Source organism: Chlorocebus sabaeus, chromosome 25, assembly GCF_047675955.1.
Source record: "Chlorocebus sabaeus isolate Y175 chromosome 25, mChlSab1.0.hap1, whole genome shotgun sequence".
Taxonomy (NCBI): Eukaryota; Metazoa; Chordata; class Mammalia; order Primates; family Cercopithecidae; genus Chlorocebus; species Chlorocebus sabaeus.
Window position 1 is genome coordinate 67,476,548 of NC_132928.1, and position 25,227 is coordinate 67,501,774.

Sequence of the window (25,227 nt, forward strand, 5' to 3'; positions counted from 1 at the left end):
CAGGAGGATCGCTTGAGCCTAGGAGTTTGAGACCAGCCTGGGCAACATAGTGAGACTTTGTCTCTACTGAAAAATAAACAAAATTAGCCAGGTGTGGTAGCGAGCTCCTGTGGTCCCATCAACTGGAAGGCGGGAGGTGTGGGACAGGGTGAGGTGGGAGAAGTGATTGGACCCAGGAGGTTGAGGCTGTTGTGAGCTGTGATCTCGCTACTGCACAAAATTTACAAAGAAACACAACATACGAATTAGTATCTTCTCATTAAAGTTAACTAGAAAAAGATCATATCATATTCCAAAAGCCCTGATTACAGATTTGAAATGGCAAGGCCATTTCAAGAAAAGGCCACTAAAGGACTCAGTGGCCACACACCCAACACTCATCACCTGATCAGCAAACTGGGTCATGTAGCGCTGCAGTCGGCTCTGGTTGTCAGTCTGCTCACACATTTGTACCAAGATATCAAAGTCACAGTATTTCTCTGCTAGAGAAGCAGCCCACAGGTACTGGCCTAGTGTAACTGTGGGAATGAGAACAGATGGGAAAAAATCCTGTTAACAAAACTTAAAATCTGTAATAAAAAATATGACTTGAAATTTTATCTTTATTCCTATTATAAATCAAGAATCATTAATGGAATGGAAACCTTCCCACTTACTGGCACCTAGTTTCACAATTCACATCAATTCCTTAAAGCTGCAAATTCAGGCCAGGTGTGGTGGCTCACACCTGCAATCCCAGCACTTTGGGAGGCTGAGGTGGATGGATCACCTGAGGCCAGGAGTTCAAGCCCTGCCAGGCCAATATGGTGAAACCCCGCCCCTACCAAAAATACAAAATTAGCCAGGTGTGGTGGCACACACGCCTATAATCCCAGCTACTTGGGAGGCTGAGGCAGGAGAATTGCTTGAACCCAGGAGGCAGAGGTTGCAGTGAGCTGAGATTATACCACTGCACTACAGCCTGTGCGAGAGAGTGATACTCTGTCTCCACAAAAAAAAAAAAGATGCAAATTCAGACCCTTGTTTCATCACTGCCTCCCCAAAACGCTATTCCCTTCCTTCGTGTAAGAGTAAAGCAAACTCTTCCCAATCCTAGCCTGGAGTATAATGTGTCCTTGGCTGAACAGCCATACTATTTATCTGTCCCCTTCAAGCAGCCCTCATTAGGCTCTACTTTGCAATCCAGTTACTCATGTGAAGGTCTGCGATGCTAAGCTCTTTAAGAGTAGTCTCCACATATTGTTTATTTATGTATTTATTAATCATCTTCAGTATCGTCTATGGTACTTATACCTAGATAGTACTGGAAAAAAAGTTGAATAAATGAGAACAGAAAGCTGTGTATATTTGCTTTAAGTTCTTTATTACAGTTGCATTAACATGACTACACTGAATATATTGCATTAACTATTCGACCCTTTCATCCATTCAGCAAATTTAAAACTCTTGCCAAGTATCATGAACTTACGAAGAGGAGATAAGAGATCTGATCTTTTCTGTAGGTATTCCATCTCCAGATTGTCATATCTTTCCCGATTACTGGATTTATCCACCGACTTAAGCTGAGAAACATAACCATCCAGGAAGCAATCGATCAGGGCTACCAGTTGCTCGGTCACGATGTTTCGGAGGTTGCTGTCTGCCTGTGGATAAACTACCTTCAGGACAATCTCATGCTGGCGTATTATTACCGTTCGGATGCCCCCAGGACCACTCGTTGCTGTGAAATTACACAAAATAATATGGTTAAGTAAGGGTTCTAGTGACGGCTAAAGGAAAGACTAATTGCTTAAAAATTATGCCTCTTCATCACTGCTGGAAAATTAAATCAAACAGGGATTCAGGTGATACCTGTCAATGCCCTGCTTGAACCCCATCTTCTCTAAAGAGATTTCCTCAACAAAGCCAGGTAAACATGATTCTTCTTCCATCTAAATTCCTTTAATGCAACTCCACTACTCCACTTACTTTCTTGTATTAAATCAACACAAAATACAGTTCATACCTCCGAGGCTAGGACCTGCTTCTATGAATAACTATTTGAACTAAAACCTAGTAAATGCAAAAGTACCAGTTAAATACATACATTATAGAGAGATCAATAAATAAGAGCAAGGGAAGAATAAAGTGATTTTGACAAGAGCTGCTCATTTTGGAGATGGCACTTTTCCATTTCAGTTACAAACCTACACTAGGGGAATAACACAACTTCTAAAAATGATGGGTCATCAGTAATATATTTTGAACAACCGTTAATAAATCAGTATATTACCCGTCCATGGAACATATTCAGGTTCTTTTTCTAGTGATTCTTCTCTTCTATACAAAGAGTTTCTATTTTGGCGATAATGACTAGCAGCCTGCAGCATATCCTGGAAAAAAAATTAATGTGTTATCACAAGCAAAAGGTGATGGATCACAGTATTTCTGAAGATAATTTAAGACATCAAAGTAAATTAGTAAGAAAAAATACTCAGGGGCCAGAAATGTTGGCTCACACCTGTAATCCCAGTGCTTTGGGAGGCTGAGGTAGGAGGATTGCTCCTAGCCTGACAACATAGTGAGAGCCCCTCTCTACAAAAAAATTTTTAAAATTACCTGGGCATTGTGGTGTGCACCTGCAGTCCCAGCTACTTGGGAGACTGAGGCAGAAGGATTGCTGAAGCCCAGGAGGTGGAGCTGCAGTGAGCTATAATCAAGCCACTGCAAACCCAGCCTGGGCAATGGAGTGAGATCATGTCTCAAAAAAAATTAAAAAATGAAATAAAATAAAATAAAAAAGAAAAGAAAATAAGAGAAAAAAGTCAGCACAGATCTGCATGATTATTTTTGGTTCTTTCTGCTTCTGAAGTTTGTTTTACTCCATAATTTAACTTCAAGTTTTGGCAAACAATAGTTACCAAAGTAGGAAAATCATTACTATAAGTCCACTAGCTAAAATGAAATGCAACACTTTAGTCAATAGTAAAAGTAGCAAGGTTTTGAGTAATTAAAAAAATAGAAATGAGAAATATTTAGACAGTTACATTAACAATACGTTTGCAATCAGGCATTGTGTCTCAGGTATGTAATCCCAACACTCTTGGGGGCTGAGGCAGGAGGAACTTGTAAGCCCAAGAGTTCAAGGTTACAGTGAGCTACAATGGTGCCACTGCACTCCAGCTTGGGTGACAGTGAGACCTTCTCTCCGAAAAAAAACAACTAAAAAAACTGCAAAGATACAAACACATCTTCCCAAATGAAAGGTTTATTATTCTACCAAATAGAAACTCAGAATTATAGAAATTTATTAATAGGCACCAGGCTAAAATTCAAAATATTCATTAGCTGATTAATAATAAGATGACTGATATTTTTCTAACTTTTTGGGGATTAACAAATGTCTACAACCTTATAAATTATCGGCAATACAGAGTAGGAATATGGAAACCACTTCCTTGTCTATCCATGCTCTGGGCTTTGAAATGCTGAAACCTTTACTACATTTTTGTACCTTGAGAATATTGTTCACATTGATCACCACTTCAGCCCATTCAACGGCATCCATAGGTGTATCCCTCAAGACTTGCTCCTCATGCTCCAGTAAGCACTCACAGATGGTATCTACTTGGGACACCTGAGAGAATACACAGAAGTCAATGACGTCAACAAAAATTATGGTGATGGGTAACAACTACCCAGTGAGTTTTATTCATTAAGCCATATCCTCAGACCTATAGATGGAAGAAAATTTATTGACAGTTGATGGTAAAAATAAATTCAAAAATCAAGAAAAGTCAGATCTCCTAACTTTTAAAAGTTAAGAGTGCCCAAGTAAGTCTTATAAACAGGCAAATTCTGGATTGTTACCAAGTAGATTTTTTTCTTTAAACAACGATATTATTTATTATAGCTACTCTGCTCCGAGCACCTTTAAATGGCACTAGGTTACAGATATCACTGTACAATGTCATACCCCAAACTAATGCACTACTAGACTAAAATAATGACCTCAAAACATGAACTTGCTAATTTCTTTCTTTGAGGAATTCCCCTTCTTCAGACATAACAGAAATGTTTGCAGAATAGAAGTAAGCAACATAAGAAAATAATGAACTAAATACATAACTTCTAACTCTTCCTTTGTCATTAATTAATACATGGAGGTAACAATGCAAAAATACCATCAGACACTGAAACTCCTGTTTCAAGTTCAAGTCTGCATTTGAGCTTGCCCCCGTTATTAGAGTTTGCATAGCAATGGACAGAGATAAGAGGAAAGAAAAATCAGATCAGCTGCCTTCAAGGACCTCACAAACTGGCTGAAGGAACAAGATACACAGTCACAGATAAAACATGACCCAAACAAAATCCCTCCCTTTTGCAAACCTTGTTCTTCCTTTTACATTTCTGATGTTAGCCAAAGGCATCCTAACAGCCCAGGCAAGAAATCTTCAGCATATTTAATTTGTAAGATTAAGCATAAGAATATTTTACATTGTTAACATGAAAAACACAATGAAAGCCTATATAATGGACGGGCGCGGTGGCTCACGCCCACAATCCCAGCACTTTGGAGATGGGCAGATAACGAGGTCAAGAGATCAAGACCATCCTGGCAAACCCCCGTCTCCACTAAAAATGCAAAAATTAGCTGGGTGTGGTGGCACACACCTGGAGTCCCAGCTACTCGGGAGGCTGAGGCTTGAACCGAGGCGGAGGTTGCAGTGAGCAGAGATTGTGCCACTGCACTCCAGCCTGGTGACAGAACGAGACTCTGTCTCAAAAAAAAAAAAAAAAAAAAAAAAGGAAAGCATAAAAGACAGAAAATAACATAAAAGCGCACAAAATGCCAAAACACTTGTTAAATTATCTTATCATGTATATATTCAGTGATTTCAAATATTGCTCATATGCCGTCTCAACATAGTCTGTTTCTTAAGCAGTGAGCTCTGCTTTTCCAGAGCCCTGGGGGGTACAAGGCCTTCCCAAACTGAAGACAGAGGCAAAGTGGAGAGTGCACCTTCAGGCAGGCTCCGTATTGTTTTACTGTCTATCAGGGCTGCCAAGTCAAAATATCTTTCTATATGGCCCACCAATCAGAGATTGATTTTGGTTAACCAGCTCGTCCCAAAACACAAATACTCCTTAGAAAGGTACTTTGTCACCCCCAAGGGAAGGACAGGTAAAAAGAAAAACTACTATATGTACATAGCTATTATATTCTCTTTTCATGATGATTATGACAGGGGAGAAAACCTTTAGAACTACACCCCAGAGAAGCTGAAGACCAATGAACATCATGAGAAATGAAGATAAATAGTGACGTGAACAGTCCTAAACATTACCATTTTTCATATGGAACATTCTTTTGAGGAGCCAATCACATTTTTAGTTTTGCTGTATCATAGTCCTAAAATACTATTCTATATTATGTATCCAACTGATAATTTTCAGACCCTTCTCTAATAATTCAGCTAACTGAAACATGTACATACACTGCATTGACAATTACACTTTGCCCTTTGATACAAATGCAGAATAATAAACCAGGCTCTTGCTCAGTTCTTACAAGCAGTCTGCCATTAATTTTTAAAAATTCACTGTCTTACCATATAAAACTACGTATGAATAAAGACCAAAAAGGACACAAAAAAGACAACAATTTGATTTGTTAGATCATGAAACTTGAGGTGATTTGTTTTTCTTTCAGATTTCTGGCATACTCTCTAGATTAAAAACAAAACATAACAAAGCACTTTTCCTTCCATTCCCTAGGAACTAACCCAAACGTATAAAAACAAAGAATTCACACTAAACACACTTACGGAATCAACAGAAGACTGAACTTAGGTTATAGTACATCAAACTTAGGTTACAGTATATCAAACATTAAGAAAAAGAGACCTGTTGGCATAATGTGTTACATGCTAGAATACAGTTAGGCTATAGGAGGAAGGAAGCAAAATCTGAGACACCAAATAGAGTTTGAAGTTCCTCAGATGCATAAGGAATTCCAAATTTCACTGAGCTGAGGGAAGAGTTGGCATTGTTTCTAAAACTAGATCATTCTGCAGTCTCAGTTAAGACAATAGGTCTAAGTCCTAATGTCACACCTTTAAAGGGAGACAGCGAAGTCTACCCTGCTGCCTCAACAGGCTGTGAAGCTTCACAAAAGCGTGAGGACTGTGCCACTATTTCCACAATGTCCAGCTGTCACTGGCTGACCAGCATCTTAACCATTTCTGTCTTTGAAGTTTGTAGCAGACTTTACTTTTTCTCTGAAAATAAATCTGATTTTACAAGTAAGGTGTAGCAACAGGATCCTAGGAGGTAGCTGAGGAGTTCAGTGAAGGGACTGTTTGCAAAAGTGTGGACAAGATTAAGGGGTCCAAAAGGGGATGGGGCAGCACCCTAGGATGAGGCATTATCAACCTTGGGCCTGAAGAGGCAAGAGGAGGGGGCAGCTACTGGAAACAAGAGAAAGCAGTTGGACAGGAGGCACGGTCCCTGACAGAGGGGCACAGCCAATGTAAAGTGGGCACAGGCAAGGAAGAAAGCTGGGGGAATAACTACTTCAACTTCCGGCCTTCTGGCAGGGCCTCCCATCTGACCTGGCAGAAGCGGGAGGGCAAGGGAGCCCACTCAGGAAGGCCACTTGGCTGTGGCAGAGTCAAGGGTAGATCTGCCTGGTCATCAGGGTGAAACAGGGTCTCTACTAAAAATACAAAAATTAGCTGGGTGTGGTGGCACAGGCCTGTAGTCCCAGCTACTTGAGAGGCTGAGGCAGGAGAACTGCTTGAAGCCGGGAGGCACAGGTTGCAGTGAGCCGACATTGCACCATTGTACTCCAGCCTGGCCACAGAGCGAGACTCAGTCTCAAAAAAAAAAAAAAAAAAAAAAAAACAGTAGATCGAGAGACAAAGTAAGGAGAAGATCAGGATATCAGGATGGATGCAGTGGCTCACGCCTGTAATCCCATTACTTTGGAAGGCTGAAGGGGTGGATCACCTGAGGTCAGAGTTCAATATCAGCCTGACCAACATGGCGAAACTCCACCTCTACTAAAAATATGAAAATTAGCCAGGTGTGGTGGCTGGTACCTGTAATCCCAGCTACTCGGGAGGCTGAGGTAGGAGAATCGCTGGAACCCCAGAGGCGGAGGTACCTGGGCAACCAAGTGAGACTCCATCTCAAAAATAAAAAAAAAAAAAAAAAGGAGAAGATCAGCACGCAAAGCAAATAGGTACTTGGAGATAGTTACCAAGGGGAAAAAAAGTCAACAGGGAGCACTTCTCAGTCAACTTTGCAAGCTCTTCTTTTACTTCTGAGTGATACTTTAGCCAGAAAATCTGGGGTCCAATTTAACATTTCAGTGAGATCTTTTGTGATTTAACTTGTCCTCACCCTCTTTCCTGCCTAGGGCATGATCACTAAATGGCATAGTTCTACATATACATATGTAACAAACCTGCACGTTATGCACATGTACCCTACAACTTAAAGTATAATAATAATAAATAAATTTAAAAAAAAAAAAAAAAGCCACATGAAAGAGGACTCATCTTACCTCCCTGAAAAAGACATCTGCAGGAGTCAGGTTGGATGGGATTTCATACTCCCTCTTGTTCAAAGCAATCAATATGGCCGTGTTGACGAGATCAGAAAGCCGGGAGTGGTGGTTCTTGAGAACAATGGTGGCTGACAGCTTTTCGGCATGCTCACAGAGCAACAGTCGAGTGGCCATTGGTGTCCCTCTAACTGGAAAACTGCCTAGACGTCCAAATAAGCCAACCTTGCAAAAAGGCAAACATATATTCTTAGAAAGCAATATGGTAACATGCAAAATACCATAGCTGTATTTTCCCCAGAAGCACCCTGGGCAGTCACTGGCCCCAGCTCTCCCCCAGCAAGTCCCTCCAGCTGTCTCTTGTTTTAGCTGTTTCTAACACACAGACACACTTCAGCCAGGCCAGTAACACCCACAAGGAAGTGCAGACATTCCTGTTCTAAGAGCAGGGTCACTCCAGGGCTTCTGTCCACTACTATTGTCTCTGCATATCATGTTTCCCAAATTATTGTTTACGGTTATCAAAACAGTCCCACTGCTCTTTTCGCCTTTTTTGAGACAGGGTTTTGCTCTGTTGCCCAGGCTGGAGTGCAATGGTACAATCACAATCACAGGTCACCCTAACCTTGAACCCTCAACTCAAGCCATCTTCCACCTCAGCCTCCCAAGCAGCACACCACCGCAACAGGATAATTTTTACATTTTACTTTTGTAGAGATGGGGGTCTCTACAAGGCTGATCTTGAACTCCTGGCCACAAGTGAGCCTCCTGACTCGGCCTCTCAAAGCACTGGAATTACAGGTGTGAACCACTGCACCTAGCCTCACACTGCCCTTTGCTAGCTATATCAATTAACTCCCCTAGATTCCAGACTTTCAGGAATCAGAAACTCAGCAACCTCCACCTTCAAGGATTGATTCCATACCCCTAATGCTGCCGGGAGGGCGAAGACGTCTTCAACCCTTTGCATCTCCTACTGAGTTGCTTGGTGCCCATCTATGCTGTGTTATGATCTTCTAGGGGTTTTCCTAAGCTTTCTCATTGCATACGACATTACAATAACCTGAACTCGGAAGAAGCCAAAACACAGACATAAATAATGAATACTTTTTCACATTTTAAGTATAATTCTCTTTTGTTAATAAGTGATCTGATTTTCTTATCCTTCATTTTCTGCATGCTCTTGTAGTATTTACATGCTAAGAGATATCTTTTTTATAATACAAAAGGGGTCACACTACATATATTGTTCTGTGCCTTGTTTTATTTGATAGTATCGTATTTTTTTATAGCACATTTAGATATTCTTCTTTATTTTTAATGACTGTGGAATACTTCACTGAATCCTAATGTATTCAACCTGTTCACCTTATTATTTTAAAATAAAAGTTACATGGTCTTTCCTGACTTGAATTTACTTCCTGGTTCCCTCAAAAATATTTTATGTGTAGTTGGCCAGGCGTGGTGGCTCTCAACTGTAATCCCAGTACTTTGGGAGGCCAAGGCAGGCAGATCACGAGTTCAGGACATTGAGACCGTCCTGGCTAACACAGTGAAAATAAAAATACTCGGGAGGCTGAGGTAGGAGTCTCTACTAAAAATAAAAAAAAATTAGCCGGGCGTGGTGGCGGGTACCTGTTGTCCCAGCTACTCTGGAAGCTGAGGCAGGAGAATGGCATGAACCCAGGAGACGGAGCTTGCAGTGAGCAGAGACTGTGCCACCGTACTCCAGCCTGGGTGCCAGAGAAGACTCCATCTCAAAAAAAAAAAAAAAAAAATGTTAGGCGTAGTTTTCACGCAAGGTTATCCCAATTGCCTGCTCTACTTTGCTTTGATTGTGGCACTGACAGGGAAGCAACAGTTCTAGATTAAAACTACTCTAGGCCGGGCACGGTGGCTCACACCTGTAATCCCAGCACTTGGTGGGAGGCAGAAGCAGGCGTCACCTGTGTAATGTGGTAAAACCCTGTCTCTACAGAAAATACAAAAATTAGCTGACTTCGTGGCACATGCCTGTAGTCACAGCTACTTGGGAGGCTGAGATGGGAAGATCAGCTAAGCCCAGGCAGGCTGTAGCTACAGTGAGCTATGATCATGCCACTGCACTCTAGCCTGGGTGACAAGAGTGAGACCCTGTCTCAAAAAAATTTAAAAACTAAAAAAAAAAAAAAAAAATTCATTCTAGTCACACAGTGAATATGATCAGATTACCTCCCTGCTTCTGTATTGTATGGAGATACAATGTATGAACACAGAGGCTTCCCTCAACATCAGAAAACCAGAGGCGAGGGTACTGTTCTGAAGCACTGGTGTTACTTCCACTCCCTTCAGAATGAGGATATGGCCCCGCAGATGCCAAGTTCGGCTCAAGGAGAAAAGGAACGTTTCTCTATATTCAGAAATATTCCCTAGGGCTGGGTGCAGTAGCTCAGGCTTATAATCCCAGCACTTTAGGAAGCCTAGGAAAGAGGATCACTTGAGGCCAGGAATTTGAGACAAGCCTGGGCAACATTATGAGACCCTGTTTCTACAGAAAATAAAAAAATTAGCCGGGCGTGGTAGTGAGTGCCTGGGGTCCCAGCTATTGGGGAGGCAGAAGTGGGAAGATTGCTTGAGCCCAGGTAGTTGAGTCTGCATTGAGCTGTGATCGTGCCACTGCACTCCACCTTGGGCAATAGAGACCCTGTATCCAAAAAAACTTTCCTTAGAAGTATCTAGTTATGCTTTTTCCTGATTATTATTATTATTATTATTATTTTTTTTTTTTTTTTTGAGATGGAGTCTCACTCTGTCGCCCAGGCTGGAGTGCGGTGGTGCGATCTCAGCTCACTGCAACCTCTGCCTCCTGCGTTCACACCATTCTCCCGCCTCACCCTCCCAAGTAGCTGGGGATACAGGCGCCCGCCATCACGCCTGGCTAACTTTTATTTTTAATGTTTTTAGTAGAGACGGAGTTTCACCATGTTAGCCAGGATGGTCTGACCTTGTGATCTGCTCGCCTCAGCCTCCCAAAGTGCTGGGATTACAGGTGTGAGCCACAGCACCCGGCTTTCCTGATTATTAACATAAATTCTTCCTGATTAGTAAAATGAGCTCTAAATAGTAAAGGAAATAGAAACATAAAAGGCATGGCTGGAATGGGGTTTTCAGAACTAGCTACAGATTGCCTTGGGACAGATACTGCTACCAGCAGCCGTGGGACTTTGTCAGGGTTCTCTGGAACCCAGGAAGGCTGAGCCATGAGTGCTCACACCCTCATGGCTTTCGGGCCTCTGATACATCCATGCTCTCAGTGTGCCAAATCAGGTCAGGGCAAGTTCCTCCCGGCCCAATATGCACATCCTCTTCCAATGAGAATGGCTCTGCCACTCTTCCCATCAAGAGGTATAATCACACTGGGCACAGTGGCTCACACCTGTAATCTCACACTTTGGAAGGGAGAGGCAGGCGGATCACTTGAGCTTAGGAGTTCGAGACCAGCCTGAGCAACATGGCAAAACCCCTTCTCTACAAAAAATACAAAAATTTAGCCAGGTTCAGCACCATGCGCCTGTAGTCCCAGCTACTGGGGAGGCTGAGGCAGGAGAATCACTTGAGCCCAGGAGGCAAAGGTTGTAGTGAGCTGAGATTGCACCACTGTGCTCCAGCCTGGGCGGTGGGAGTGAAACCCTGTCACACACATACAAAAAAAGAGGTATAATCAATTATGTAATCCTTCATCCCAGCTGAGCTTGTGACTTGCTTTGACCAATGTCACTTTACTGTAAGTAACATTATGTGACATCTGAGATGAGCCCTTAAGAAGCTTACAGCTTCTATGTTCATCCACTGAGACCACAGGAAGCCAGTCCAGCTCGGAGCAGGATGAGCAACTAAATGGAGGAGAACCACAGAGCCTTTGCTGACAGAACCAACTGTCAGAAAGCGGGAAGAGGCAGGCAGACTCTCCAGCTCAGCGCATCCTAAATGGAGTTCGAGTGATTCCAGGTGAAACCAACAGAAGAACTGCCTGACTGACCCACAGAATTGTTTTAAGCCACCGTGTTTTGGGGTGGTTTATAAGGCAGTAATAGTTAACTGATACACCTGGCTAATTAAACGACCATATCGGGAGAAAATGTGTTTTTTCCTCATTAATCCATATCCCACCTAAAATACCAACAAAAAAAGAGAGACTAAATGAATGATTGGAGTTTCCTTGCCAAGACGATACAAGAGTAGACAGGAGACAAACCATGCACAAAATTGAAAAAGAATGTGGGATTAGGAACAATCAGTCATTTCTGAAATTATCTAGTGCTGCACTGTCCATTAAGGTAGCCACTGCCCACGGTGGCTGTTTAAATAAGTTAAAATTCAGTTCAGTTGCTAGTCACATTTCAACTGTTCAGGTTACACGTGGCCAGCAGCTGTCCCACTAGACATCACACTAGGAGAACATTCCTATGATCACAGAAAGCACTGGATTGGACAGCACTCACTAGAATCTCCTTAACATAAAAAATTAGCCAGGTGTAGTAGTGAGTAGGCACTACTGAGTTTGAAAAACAATCAGGGAAGAGACTGGTAGCTCATGCCTGTAAACCTCTGCACCTTGGGAGGCTGAAGTGCAGGGATTGCTTGAGCCCAGGAGTTCCAGACCAGCCTGGGCAATGTAGTAAGACTCTGTCGCTACAAAAATTAAAAAAAAAAAAAAAAAAAAAACAACTATATGGGCATGGTGGCACAAACCTGCAGTCCCAGCTACCCAGGAGGCTCTGAAAGGATTGCTCGAGCCTAGGAGGTCAAGGCTGCAGTGAGCCAAGACTGTGCCACTACACTCCAGACTGGGTGACAGAGTGCCCTGTCTCAAAAAATAAACAAAACCCAAAACAGGTTGAAATTCATTCATTTGGCTATGTAATATGTCTGCAAGTCACTTTTAATGATGAGACAAGAATGGGTGAATTTATGTAACAATTCTGTCCACTAGCAAAAACATTTTCTAATTAAGGCACAATATATATGAGGATAACCTTTACACAAAAAAGAAAAGGAATACTTTAAATGAGGATTTGATTCTAATAGCACCTCAAAACTAAAAGTCATATGTAAAAATCTGTCAAATACAAAATCGACTCATGAAAACTTTTTCCACAAATGCACACAGGAAATCCGAATGAAGTCCTGCTTCTTATACCTGGATTAACAGGCTTGTACCCAGCCCAGGAATTATGGACTTTTAAATTAGCACAGAAAATGGAAAACACTAGTCATGCCCCAACCAATGAAACACCTCAAAATAGAGAGAAGGGACTTCTCACTGTGTTGGAGAGACTGACAAAGGCAGAGCAGACAGACACCCCGGGCTCTTACTTGATGAATGAAGTCCATAAGGAAAGAGTGAGCTTTCATTTTGTCTTCCAGCTGGTGAAGGATAATCAGTGATGTATTGCTGAACCCAGGTGCTTCTGTTAAAACACAGTGATAAAACTTAAACATAGAATATAGTGGTTTTACAACTATGCTATTTTAATATTAGTGGCCAACTGCTATTAAAATAAAAAGCTAAGGTCAGGCGTGGTGGCTCACGCCTGTAATCCCAGCACTTTGGAAGGCCGAGGCGGGCAGATCACGAAGTCAAGAGATCAAGACCATCCTGGCAAACATGGTGAAACCCCGTCTCTACTAAAAATGCAAAAATTAGCTGAGCATGGTGGCATGCACCTGTAGTCCCAGCTACTCGGGAGACTGAGGCAGGAGAATCGCTTGAACCCAGGAGGCAGAAGTTGCAGTGAGCTGAGATTGTGCCACTGCACTCCAGCCTGGCGACACAGCAACACTCTGTCTCAAAAAAGAAAAGGAAAAAAAAAGAAGAAAGTCTATACAAAAGAAAAATATCGACCTTATAATACAATTATTTATAACATTACTCAGGAGTTTTAAAAATTTAGGAGAAAATTCTGGAGGTTTGACATAATTCATACTGTATTTATTCAAAAGGCAAAATATGTTATTTTTAGTTTAATCATTTATAACAATTTAAGCTTGACAGCACTAACAAAAACAGTCAAAGAAAGGAGATGAACTCTGATGTTTTCTTCCTAAATCTCTAATGCAGCTTAGCGAACTTGCTAAGAAGTAGGATAATTAGGGAGAGAAACATGTTTGAGACAGTTCCCTGGCACCTGGGGACCCCAGAGTTCCCCTCAAGTTGCTGAAGTGGAAGTAAGTGTAAGAGGGGCAGTCACCTGGGATAGGCAGCAAGACATGTCTCGCCTACTTCTACATATTGACATTTGATCACTGCTGCTCTTAGGGGAATGGACCATTTCTATTAGTCAAATATACTGATTATGCCAAAATTATTTAATTTGGGGGTAAGTAAGCTGGGCATGGTGGCTCACACCTATAATCCCAGCACTTTGGGAGGTCAAAGTGGGTGGACCACCTGAGGTCAGGACTTCGAGACCAGCCCAGGCAACTGGTGAAATCACATCTCTACTAAAAATACAAAAATCAGCCAGGCGTGGTGGTGCACACCTGTAATCTCAGTTACTCGGAAGGCTGAGGTGGGAGGATCACTTGAACCCAGGAGGTGGAGGCTGCAGTCTGGGTGACAGAGTAAGGGAGACTCTGTCTCAAAAAAAACAAAACAAAAACAAAAACAAAAGCAAACTGGGGGGCAGGTAAGTGCCAACTATCTACCTATGCTACCAATTTTGTTTTCGAAATAAAAGCCAGGAAAGCTAAGTAAAGCTAATTAATCTGCCTCAGATAGAATAATTAGGATTTGCCCCAATGTTCCTTTAGTTTCTTATTCTGTTATTTAGACCTGTTCTGAGCCTGTTTCAAAACATACTATAAGGAAGGTTACAATATTTTTAAAAATATTGAATTAGTATTAAATTGTTTGAGAAGCTAAAAAACACGCTTTAAGAGATGCCTCTAATAAAGAAACCACAGTATGTTCAAAACACACCATTCCATAATTGAAACGTTCTTACCCTCAGGGACAGACTCAGCCCACCGTGGGTCAGACGCTGGGTAGTCATCCATCAGGTCGACACTGATTTGGGTAACTGCCCTGTCTAGTTCAGAATCAGAATCCAAATCAGAGTGAGAGGAAAAGAGCTCATCAACCACCATTTGAGCATGACCTAAATCTTTTCTGAAAAAAAATCAGAAACCACAAGTATTAAGGAAGGCAAAATATTTTCAAAAGTCACCAAGAAAAAAAATTAATTGTGGAGTACTATTCAGCCAAAAAAAATGAGATCCTGTCATTTGCAACAGTATGGATGGAACTGGAGGACATGTTAAGTGAAATAAGTCAGGCACAGAAAGGCATGTAACCAACTTTACATGTTCTCACTCGTGGGAGCTAAAAACTAAAACAACTGAACTCATGGAGATAGACAGCAGAGTGATGGTTACCAGAGGGTAGGAAGGGTAGGAAGAGTAGTGGCAGTGGCGGGGAGTGGAAATGGCTAATGGGTAAAACAATATAGACAGAATGAAGAAGAGCTAGTACCTGACAGCACAACAGGCTGACTACAGTCAACAATTTATTGTACTGTAACTAAGAGCATAATTAGAATGTTCATAACACACAAAAAAGATGAATGCTTGAGGTGATGGATATCCCATTTACCCTGATGTGATTATTTACACATTGTATGCCCGTATGAAAATATCTCAGGTACCCCACAAACGTATATATCTACTATGTACCCATAAAAATTAAAAAAAAAAAAAAAATTTCAAAGTTAATTGTGAAGTTAAATGTAACCTAAAAACCATTTATAGGTTTTGGCTCAGTTACTTTTAATAAAATTTATTTAATTAAAAGGGAGAAAACTATTATCCATTCATTAATTCAATAAATACACATGGAATACTTACAATGTGCTAGGCTCTGGACACAGAAAGATAAAAAGACTTAAAAAATAGTCCAGGCAATTGAGCAAGCAATGACACAGGGGATAAAAACTGACAGAGATGGGGAAAACTTCCTAACTGGTAAAGAGGAGGTCATGGAAGGCTGGGGAGAATTGGGAGGGGGTATATAGCTATACACAGAACATATATCCACATTCGTCACCAAGTAAGCCTCTATCTCAGGAGAGAACTGAGCCTACGGGAGAGGCTGAGATCACCCAGGAGGCAAGAGTTTGGAAAAAAGCTTGCAGGATAACCAGTTAAAGGAAGGGTGAGCCCATAAAAAGCAGCAGACTCTTCTAACTTAGAGAGATTAGGGGACAACCGGGGTGTCCATGAACCCACCAGGGAATTAACCACGGCACATATGAAGAACTGAGGGATACTGAGAAGGGATGAATTACAAAATTAGAGGACACAGTCTTGTAAACCACGTTATGGGGTTTGAACCTAATACCAAGGACGACGGACAGGCACTGTAAAAGAGTGTCACAGTCTGTTCCAGTGTCCCAAAAGACTGCTCTATCATATGGAGAGGGGATCAGATGTCAGATCAGACAAGAGAAAAATCCAGTTAGGAGGTTACTGCAGAAAGGAAAAGACAGGAAAGAGAAAAATCCAGTTAGGAGGTTACTGCAGAAAGGAAAAGACAGGAAAGAGAAAAATCCAGTTAGAAGGTTACTGCTGGATCGGAGGTACAGTAGCCCCCTCTTATCCATGGTTTCACTTCCCACAGTCACAGTTACCTGAAATCAACTGCAGTCTGAAAACAGATGACAGAGACAGAAAGAGAGAAGGAGAGACCGACCACATTCACATATTTTTATTACAGTACAGTCATCTCTCAGTATACGTAAGGGAATGGTTACAGGACCCCCAACGTACACCAAATTCCACCCATATTCAAGTTCTGCAGCTGGCTGTGTGGAGCTCCAGTGTACAAAAAGGTGGCCCTCTGTATAGGTAAGTGAATTTCTGATCTGCTTTTGGTTGAAAACATGCTGTGAATTTTTGATCTGCATTTGGTTGAAAACAGCCTGCATATTATGTAGACCCACGCAGTTCAAAGTCGTGTTGTTCAAAGGTCAATTGTATATTGTTATCGTTGTTTTATTACTATTGTTGTTAATCTCTTAGGGTGCCTAATTTATAAATTAAACATTATAGGTACATATAGGAAAAACATAGTATATATATGATTCAGTACTATATGCAGTTTCAGGTTTCCACTGGGGGTCTTAAGACATATCCCCCTGTGGGTAAGGGGGAATGCCTGTATAAGGATGACTCCTCTGTTGTTGCTTTGAACTGAAGAGATGGTAGTGCCTGTCACTGGAGCAGGAGGTAGGGATGGAAGAATAAGCTTTGGAGAAGATAAGTTCGGTTTTGGATACGTTGAAATGCAGGTGCCTGTGAAATACATACTGCTGCTGGACACTTCATTTTCATATAATGGCCCAGCTCATGGTACATCTGTTTCTTCAGCAAATGAAGCCATGGAGGAGAAAAGATCACCAAGGGAGTAGAGAGAGGGGGAATGTGGTTGACAATAGCGAATGTAGACAACCTTTCAGGTGGTTTAGCCATTAACGGGAACAAATAGATAATGTAGTCGCTCAAAGGATGCAAAGTCAAAGACTGTTCTTTTTACAAACGGCAGACTACATATGATTAATTGCTGATGAGAAGGAGCCAGCACGAGAAAGGTCAAAAGACAGAGGAAGGGGAGAACTGAAAGGATGTAGTCTTAAGTGAAGCAGGAGAGAGTGGCCTTCAAAACAAAGGGCAGTCTCTGATAGGAAGAAGAGCACACCTTCCTACTTTATTGGGAGGGAAAGAGGAAGAGGATTTGGGATCCAGACACATTCATAGCTAGTAAGCTAGGAGGCACAGGGAGCTCTTATCAAGGGCTTCTGTGATTTCTGTGAAGTATGAAGTTAAGTCCTCTGCTAAGTCTGAGGGAAGTGGGAGAGAAACGGGAAGTGGGAGGGGATTGGAAAAGGGCTGTCATGGTCCCTTGGTAGAACAGGAGACACAGCTGACTGGAGAAACACAGAAAAACTCTTGAAAACATGAAAGGCCAGGGTGAAGCTGGTGACCCAGTCATGCTACAGATTATGGAAATACAAAGGTGACTATGGCAAGATTTAATAAAAAATTACAGAAAAAGTTCCCCAAAACTCTCATGAACAAAAGATTTTTGTATTTTTTGGGCTAAAATGAAAACCGAAATAACATAAAAATTAATTTCAAAGAAATAATACTATAAAAACAGTAATACTATCTTAGCAAAAAATTAAACAGATAATAACACTTAAAAGTGTTATCTACCAATTGTGACCCCAGGGACCATCTGGCAATGTCTGACGATAACTTTGGTCATCACAAGTTGGGGGAAAGGGTGCTAATGACAACTAGCATGAAACGGCTGGTAATGCTGCTAAACAGCCTACATTGTACCGCTGGAGTGCAGTGGCGGGATCTGGGCTCACTGCAACCTCCGCCTCCTGGATTTAAGCGATTCTCCTGCCTCAGCCTCCCGAGTAGCTGAGATTACAGGCATGTGCCACCACACCCAGCTAATTTTTTTTTTTTTTTTTTTAAGTAGAGACAAGGTTTCACCACGTTGGTCAGGCTGGTCTCGAAGTCCTAACCTCAAATGATCTGCCTGCCTTGACCTCCCAAAGTACTGGGATTACAGGTGTGAACCACCAAGTGTGGCCTCAAATGTCAATGTTAATGGGGTTGAGAAATCCTGCTTTAAAGGCGCCACAATTCTGTTTGTAAGGAGTCTACATCTTTAAGAGAGCTAGCTGACACTCCCCCAGAAATCATCCCTTGTTAAGTCCACAGTACTTCACCCATGCTGGGCAGGATGAGTTCGGCACAGCTGTGCTACAGGGCCCATGACACTGTTCCTGAGGCTACTGCTTGCTCAGGACTTAGATCAGGGGTCCCTTCTTCTGCCTAATTAATTTTCCCCTGTAAAACATCTGAAGATGACTACACCAGGTTGAACAGTGTCTCCCACAAATTTGTATCTACCCAGTGCCTCAAAATGCAACTTTATTTGGAAATAAGGTTTTTGCAGATACAATGTGTTAAATTACGATGAGTCTAAATCCAATGACTGTTGTCCTTCTAAGAAGGCCACGTGGGCCGGGCATGGTGGCTCATGCCTGTAATCCCAGCACTCTGGGAGCTGAGGCGGGCGAATCTCGAGTCCAGGAGTTTGAGACCAGTCTGGCCAATGTGGTGAAACCTCATCTCTACTAAAAATATAAAAAACTAGCCAGGCATGGCAGTGCGCACCTGCTGCTTGGGAGGCTGAGGCAGAAGAATTGCTTGAACCAGGGAGGCGGAGGTTGCAGTGAGCCGAGATCGCACCACTGCACTACAGTCTGGGTGACAGAGTGAAACTGTATCAAAAAAAAAAAAAAGGCCACGTGAATGTGAGGACAGCTACATGACAATGGAGGCAGAAACTGGAGTGACACATCTACAAGCCAAGGATTGCCAGCAACCACTAGGAGCTGAGAGAGGTGAGGACAGATCCTTTTCCAAAGCCTTCAGAGAGAGGTCTCTGTTCATGCCTCACTCTCAGACTTCCGGCCTCCAGAACTGTGAGAGAAGACACTTCAGTTGTTTGAAGCTCCTGGTTTGTGGTGATTTGTTATGGCAGCCACAGGAAACAAATCTAATGACTGGTCACTTGCTGCATTATCATTTACATTTTGAGATGCCACAAATCTGACAGAATTTTCATTACAGGATAAACTTGTGAAAGATAAAAACTCAGCATTTCAATCAAGATTTTTGAGGACTGAACCATGTAAAAGAACAAGATTAAAAGAACACAATTTTAAACGGAAACAAAAAACTTGCCTAATGATGCCCCCTTCTGGCGACAAACTAAGCTCAGTAGATCATGAGGCACAGAATGTTAGAACTGTAAAAGCACTTCAGAATCTGTTGTCTCTGTGAGTGAGCCTTTATGCCTCAGATACCAGTATGAGCGGGATTACGGAATCATGGGCTGAGAACTGGGGGAAATGAAGGTAGTAAACTCAGCATATTCCTTCAAAACAAAGACCTGATGATAAACTAATGATCCTTTAGCCATTCTCACTCACTCCTCACTCAATACTTCAAAAAGGAAGAAATACAAACAGAATGGCAGAAATGTTCAGCAATCTGTCCAAAGTTGCCCATAGCTAACAACAGGCAACGCAGGGGGGCTGGATCACCATTTTCCTATTTATTCAAATGTGAATTTGCCATACCTTTTAAGGAAAGTACCAGACTACATGAGCAGAATACATGTCTAAGATAAACTGAAATCTGCATTCGCCTTAAACCCAGAAGAAAATTAGAGCAGCAAGTGTGACCAAGTGAGGACAATCACTCCCCACCCCATACACGCATCTGCTTAGGCACGCTTTCACTACAACCGGACTTGCTCTGGCCAACAGGACACTAGCAAACGCCATCTAAGCAAAGACTTAGAGTGCTTGTGCAGTGACACTTGCTCTCTTGCCGTTCTAGAACCCTGTGATACGTGAATAAGCCCAGGGCAGCCTGCTAGTTGAGGAGATGTCACAGAAAGTAGAGAGCGAGCTGGCCAGCCAATGGCCCAAAAATTTGAGTATGGTAAAGAGCAGCCAGCCCAGCAGCAGACCAAAATGAGTGAGTCTACTCAGAACAGTAAAACTACCCCCTAAGCCCAGCCCCAAGAGTCAAACTGCAGAATCATCAGCTATGTTAAATGAGTCACTAAGGTTTGTGGTGATTTTGCATAAAGCAAAACTCAACTAATAGGCCAGGTCTAAAATTCTTTTGCTTTTTTTGAGACAGGGTCTTGATCTGTCACTCAGGCTAGAGTATGGTGATGTGATTATGGCTCACAGTAGACTTGGCCTCCTGGGCTCATATGATCCTCCCAACTCAGCCTCTCTGAGTAGCTGGGACTAGAGGCATGCATCACCATCCCCACTAATTATTTTTAAACTTTTTCTTCGTAGAGATGAAGTCTTTCTATGTTGTCCAGACTGGTCTTGAACTCCCATGCTCAAGAGATCTTTCTGCCTCAGCCTCCCAAAATGCTGGAATTACAGGTGTGAGCCACTACACCAGGCCATAATTCTTTCATATTACCAGTAAAACTTTGTATGCGGCTGGAAGTGGTGGCTCACGCCTGTAATCCCAGCACTTTAGGAGTCAGCCTAAAGTCAGGAGTTTGAGACCAGCCTGGCCAACATGGTGAAACCCCGTCTCTACTAAAAATAAAAAAAGTAGCCAGGCGTAGTGGCACACGCATGCAGTCCCGCATACTTGGGAGGTTGAGGCAGGAGAATTGCTTGAAGTCAGGAGGCAGAGGTTGCAGTGAGCTGAGATCATGCCACTGCACTCTAGCCTGGGTAACAGAGTGAGATTGTGTCTCAAAAAAAAAAAAAAAAAAAAAAAAAAAAAGCTTTGTAAGCAACTTATTTACACCTTAACGTTATTCATAGAAGACGCTTGCAAGATGTCTTCATGATCACCGTTTTTAATGGTACGTTGTTTTTCATGAAGTGGAAAGAGTATGTTAGATCCCATGTTTTTTTCCCTAGCCTAGCTAGCTGGAAACCTCCCGTGGCTACTAACTTCAGAAGAACAGTCTATTAAAGTGCTAAAGCTCAAAAAAAATTCTCTTGATAGCATCATTCCTCCAACTGGCTCCCACCAGTCAATAAATAAGTAGCACATGTCAGTAAAACATATCCTCACACATAAAATAATCCATAACTTAAAAAACATGTTATACCTGCAGTATTGCAGAAAGGCAGCTTTCAGCAACTTGATTTTATCTTCCTGGGCTATAGTTTCATTCTTTGTAGTGGTCTCAAAAATCATACTCTGCAAAATAACAAAGTATAGTTTAGAGGTAAAGGCATCTGAATACTCTTAATTATTGGACTAAAAACTGTACCCATCCGATGACAGCAACTCTGCATATACACAAGCTATTTGCCATATTGTCTGTACCAGGGGTATGCAATCTTTTGGCTTCCCTGGGCCACATTGGAAGAACTGTCTTGGTCCACACATAAAATACACTAACATTAATGATAGCTGATGAGTTTTAAAAAAAAATTCATGTTTCAAGAAAGTTTACGAATTTGTGCTGGGCTGCATTCAAAGCCATCCTGGGCCACATGCAGCCCATGGGTCGTGGGTTGAACAAGCTTGGTCTATACCTGTCATTCGTATACTTATTGAAACACTATAAATAGCACCAAATGATCAACCAGTCATACAGAAAAGGTACAGGTAATTCGGGGATTATGCTGTAAGTAAAACAATTTGGAGATTTCATCATAATTAACAGAACCTTTTTATAGGTTTGTTCTTACACGACTCACTACAGTGTATACTACCTAAGCATAATGGTTGATTACAAATTTAAACAAGGATTTAGAAAAATTTTAAAGAAATGGAACACTATAAAATTGCTTCAGAATGTGTAACAGTATTACAATAACCTACAATTACAAAATAACCAAAGTATTAATCCTTTTTGTGAAAAGAAAAAAAAGTAAAAAATTGTTACTTTCCTTTAAAACTATACTCAATCATTTTAATTTTGAATTATAGAGGTAATCTATATATTTCATACACTATTCAAATGGAAATTACCCCAAACAGTATTAATTATTTTTAGTCTTCTGTAAAAGAATGATAAAAACCTCATGGATGGGATATTTCAGGTTTCAAGACAACAGAAAAAAAAATTGGTAATTTTTACCTGGCTATTCCTCTCAAAAAATCATCCCAGAATAAAAAGAAACAGAAATACAAGTTCCATGGAAATATCTGTGATTCTAACTACAACAAAGGAAGACAGAAAGCAGAAGGAACAGGAAATGGCAGCACCGATAGGAGATGAGGCCACCTACGCATGGTGCAGGGACAGCTCCTGAGGATTTGAGGACCGTGGAAGAGAGAAGTTCTGGGATGACAGCTGTGCAGATGGAAGGTTTGTGGAGACTTGACTTTGGGAAAAACTACACTGAGGGGCACTCTCCAGAACTCCTGGAGTATGTAAAAAGATTAAGTCACATATGAAAGGAAAGTGAGAAAATATAAAATGAGGTCATGATACACTCTAAGAGTCACACAAAGTTGTATAATAAAGGAAAGGTAATGAGTATTTGGCTCAGCAAACCGTAAACAATATTCACATTGTCATTACAATGGAAAAAATTTATGTTAGAATGATAAAGGCAGAGGAAGGAGTATAAGGTAACCCAAAACCTCATTTTCTATAGTAGAAAATCAACAGATGAATCAGGAGACAGGAATATATGTACATTACTTAGATAATGGAGAAAAATACCAGAATAAATCACTACAAGGCTTAAACGTAGTTGCTTCAAGCAAAGAGGACAGAGGGGATGAGGAAGACAAAAAGAACTAATGTCTGCATTGTTAAGTCTTTGAAAACTGTCTCAGTGTTGAGACCATTTGTATAAAATAATCTGATAAAAATAAAAATTAGGCTGGGCACGGTGGCTCCATGCCAGTAATCCCAGCACTTTGGGAGGCTGAGGCAGGAGGATGCTTGAGCCCAGGAGTTTGAGACCAGGTTAGGCAGCATAGGGAGATCCTGTCTCTACAAAAAATAAAAAATTAGTCAGGTGAGATGGAGCATGTCTGTCATTCCAGCTATTTGGGAGGCTAAGAGGGGAGGACTGCTTGATCCCGGGAGGTTGAGGTGACGCTGCAGTAAGCTATGATTATGCCACTGCACTCTAGCCTGGGCAACAGAGTGAGACTCTGTCTCAAAAACCAAACCAAACCAAACCAAACCAAACCAAATTAGCCAGGCACCTACTGGGAAGTCTGAGGCAGGACGATTGCTTGAGGCCAGGAGTTAGAGGCTGCAGTGAACTATGATTGTGCCACTGCACTCTAGCCTGGGTGACAGCGTGAGACCCTATCTCTAAAAAATAAATAACATAAAAACTTCAAAATCTTATAGAATCACATTACCTCATTGTTTGGTCCAGCAAATGAAGATGCTAAGGACTCTTCCAGGTCTTCTGCCAATATGGACACATTTTCCCGTGAAGTAATAGACACCAGTCCACTGTTTCTAGAAAAAATGATAGGAACACCACCACAGGCACCAGCACCTAAAACACTATCTCCTAAAAGAAAGAAAAACACAGAGTCAAATACATTTAACAACAACAACAAAATGCTTTGTAAAATCTACCACCCTGGGCAGAAAATCATCTTGATGATATATTAAGCACATTTTTTCCTTTACAGTATTATTCCTACTTCAAACTCATCCTTTAAATCCCAGAATCAAATGTTAAGAACCAGCTGCTATTTGAAGAAGCAGGCTCTGTGTCTTTCAGCTTTAAAGACAATAAAAACTAGCCTTGCCAGAGAGCAATCTAGTAAGCCAAAAAAGAAAATTATTCATTCTGCAAAACTCAGAAGAAGAGCTTTTTCAATCCTGTGGAGTTCTCTTGCTTAATTCTGACTTTAACTTACCACATCAGTCAACGGGGACTGAAAAAAAAGTAAAAAAGTCTAAGCTTACCTTGCGCCTTAGTAACAGCCTACCCACCCTCTGTCAAGGTTCTTGTGCTGGGACTAGAAAACCTGGGTTCCATGCTGTTAAACCTGGGTTCCACGCTGTTGCCTACCTGGACTCTGTCCTCTGCCCAACCCCTTCAGCTAAGTATATGCTTGGTTTCTCTTCAATCCTGACCAGACCCCCTGCATGAGTCCAGCACCTGAGGCTCTTATCCAGGGGTGTGGAAAAGTTAAAGAGCATCAACTCAGAATAAGTCACTTTTACTAACTAGGAATGAGCAATTACTTCTCTTGGCATTAGTTCTTTGCTTCTTGGCATCTTCTCCTGGAACAAGTGTTATTATTTTTGCCTGTAAATATAATAGTTTGGAAATTCTAGTACCCTTTTGGTTTCTTAGTAGGGTTGTTGCTTCAGCTGCTGTAGTTGTGGTATGAAATGTCCCAGTAACATTTGAGGGCAGCATGCTTGAAGTGACACTCAGGGAAAGAGAAAAAAGCACTCAGAATGACTAATGAGCTCACCAATCATGCTTTCTAAAACTGCTACCATACCTTGTGCATTAAAGACAATTTTCTCCTGGGGAAGAGAAAATTTCCCAGTTCCTGTGGAGCACACATAGACAGCACTTTCGTTATACAGATAGGCAGTCTGGTTTGAAAAGTTTGGGACCGTCAACCGACACAAAATCAGGTCTTCAGACTGAAAGTTAAATTTAAGATTACATTTAACAAGAGGTAAAACAAAAATATTTGTTTGTATGATTTTTTAAATTCATTTTTGTACATTTCATAAAAATGATGAAAGAATTCACCTATTTTCTTTGTAAAAATCTAAACACTACCCATGAGATGATTAACAAAACGTTACAAAGTTTATAAACATCAATTAGACATATATTTTGTTAACTTGCTTATAATTTGCTTATTTTTAAAAAATTTATTTATTTATTTATTTATTTGAGACAGAGTCCCACTCTGTTGCCCAGGCTGGAGTGCAGTGGTACAATCTTGGCTCACTGCAACCTCCGCCTCCCAGGTTCAAACGATTCTCCTGCCTCAGCCTCCTGAGTAGCTGGGATTACAGGCGCATGCCACCACACCCAGCTAATTTTTTTGTATTTTTAGCAGAGACGGGGGTTTCACCATGTTGGCCAGGCTGGTCTCGAACC

The 25,227-nt window shown here is 41.5% G+C and overlaps 1 protein-coding gene across 1 annotated transcript in view; it reads right to left on the reverse strand.

The window, feature by feature from the left end:
* The window catches only part of NUP133 (nucleoporin 133), a 75,131-nt gene that overhangs the window by 29,432 nt on the left and 20,472 nt on the right, over nucleotides 1–25,227 (reverse strand). The window contains exons 10-19 of the mRNA XM_007989746.3: nucleotides 24,611–24,758; nucleotides 23,501–23,658; nucleotides 21,273–21,364; nucleotides 14,536–14,699; nucleotides 12,905–12,999; nucleotides 7,550–7,774; nucleotides 3,494–3,616; nucleotides 2,273–2,372; nucleotides 1,469–1,720; nucleotides 385–518 (exon numbers count right to left, since the gene is read on the reverse strand). Coding sequence (XP_007987937.1) covers nucleotides 385–518; nucleotides 1,469–1,720; nucleotides 2,273–2,372; nucleotides 3,494–3,616; nucleotides 7,550–7,774; nucleotides 12,905–12,999; nucleotides 14,536–14,699; nucleotides 21,273–21,364; nucleotides 23,501–23,658; nucleotides 24,611–24,758 — 1,491 coding nt within the window. The remainder of the gene's footprint in view (nucleotides 1–384; nucleotides 519–1,468; nucleotides 1,721–2,272; nucleotides 2,373–3,493; nucleotides 3,617–7,549; nucleotides 7,775–12,904; nucleotides 13,000–14,535; nucleotides 14,700–21,272; nucleotides 21,365–23,500; nucleotides 23,659–24,610; nucleotides 24,759–25,227) is intronic.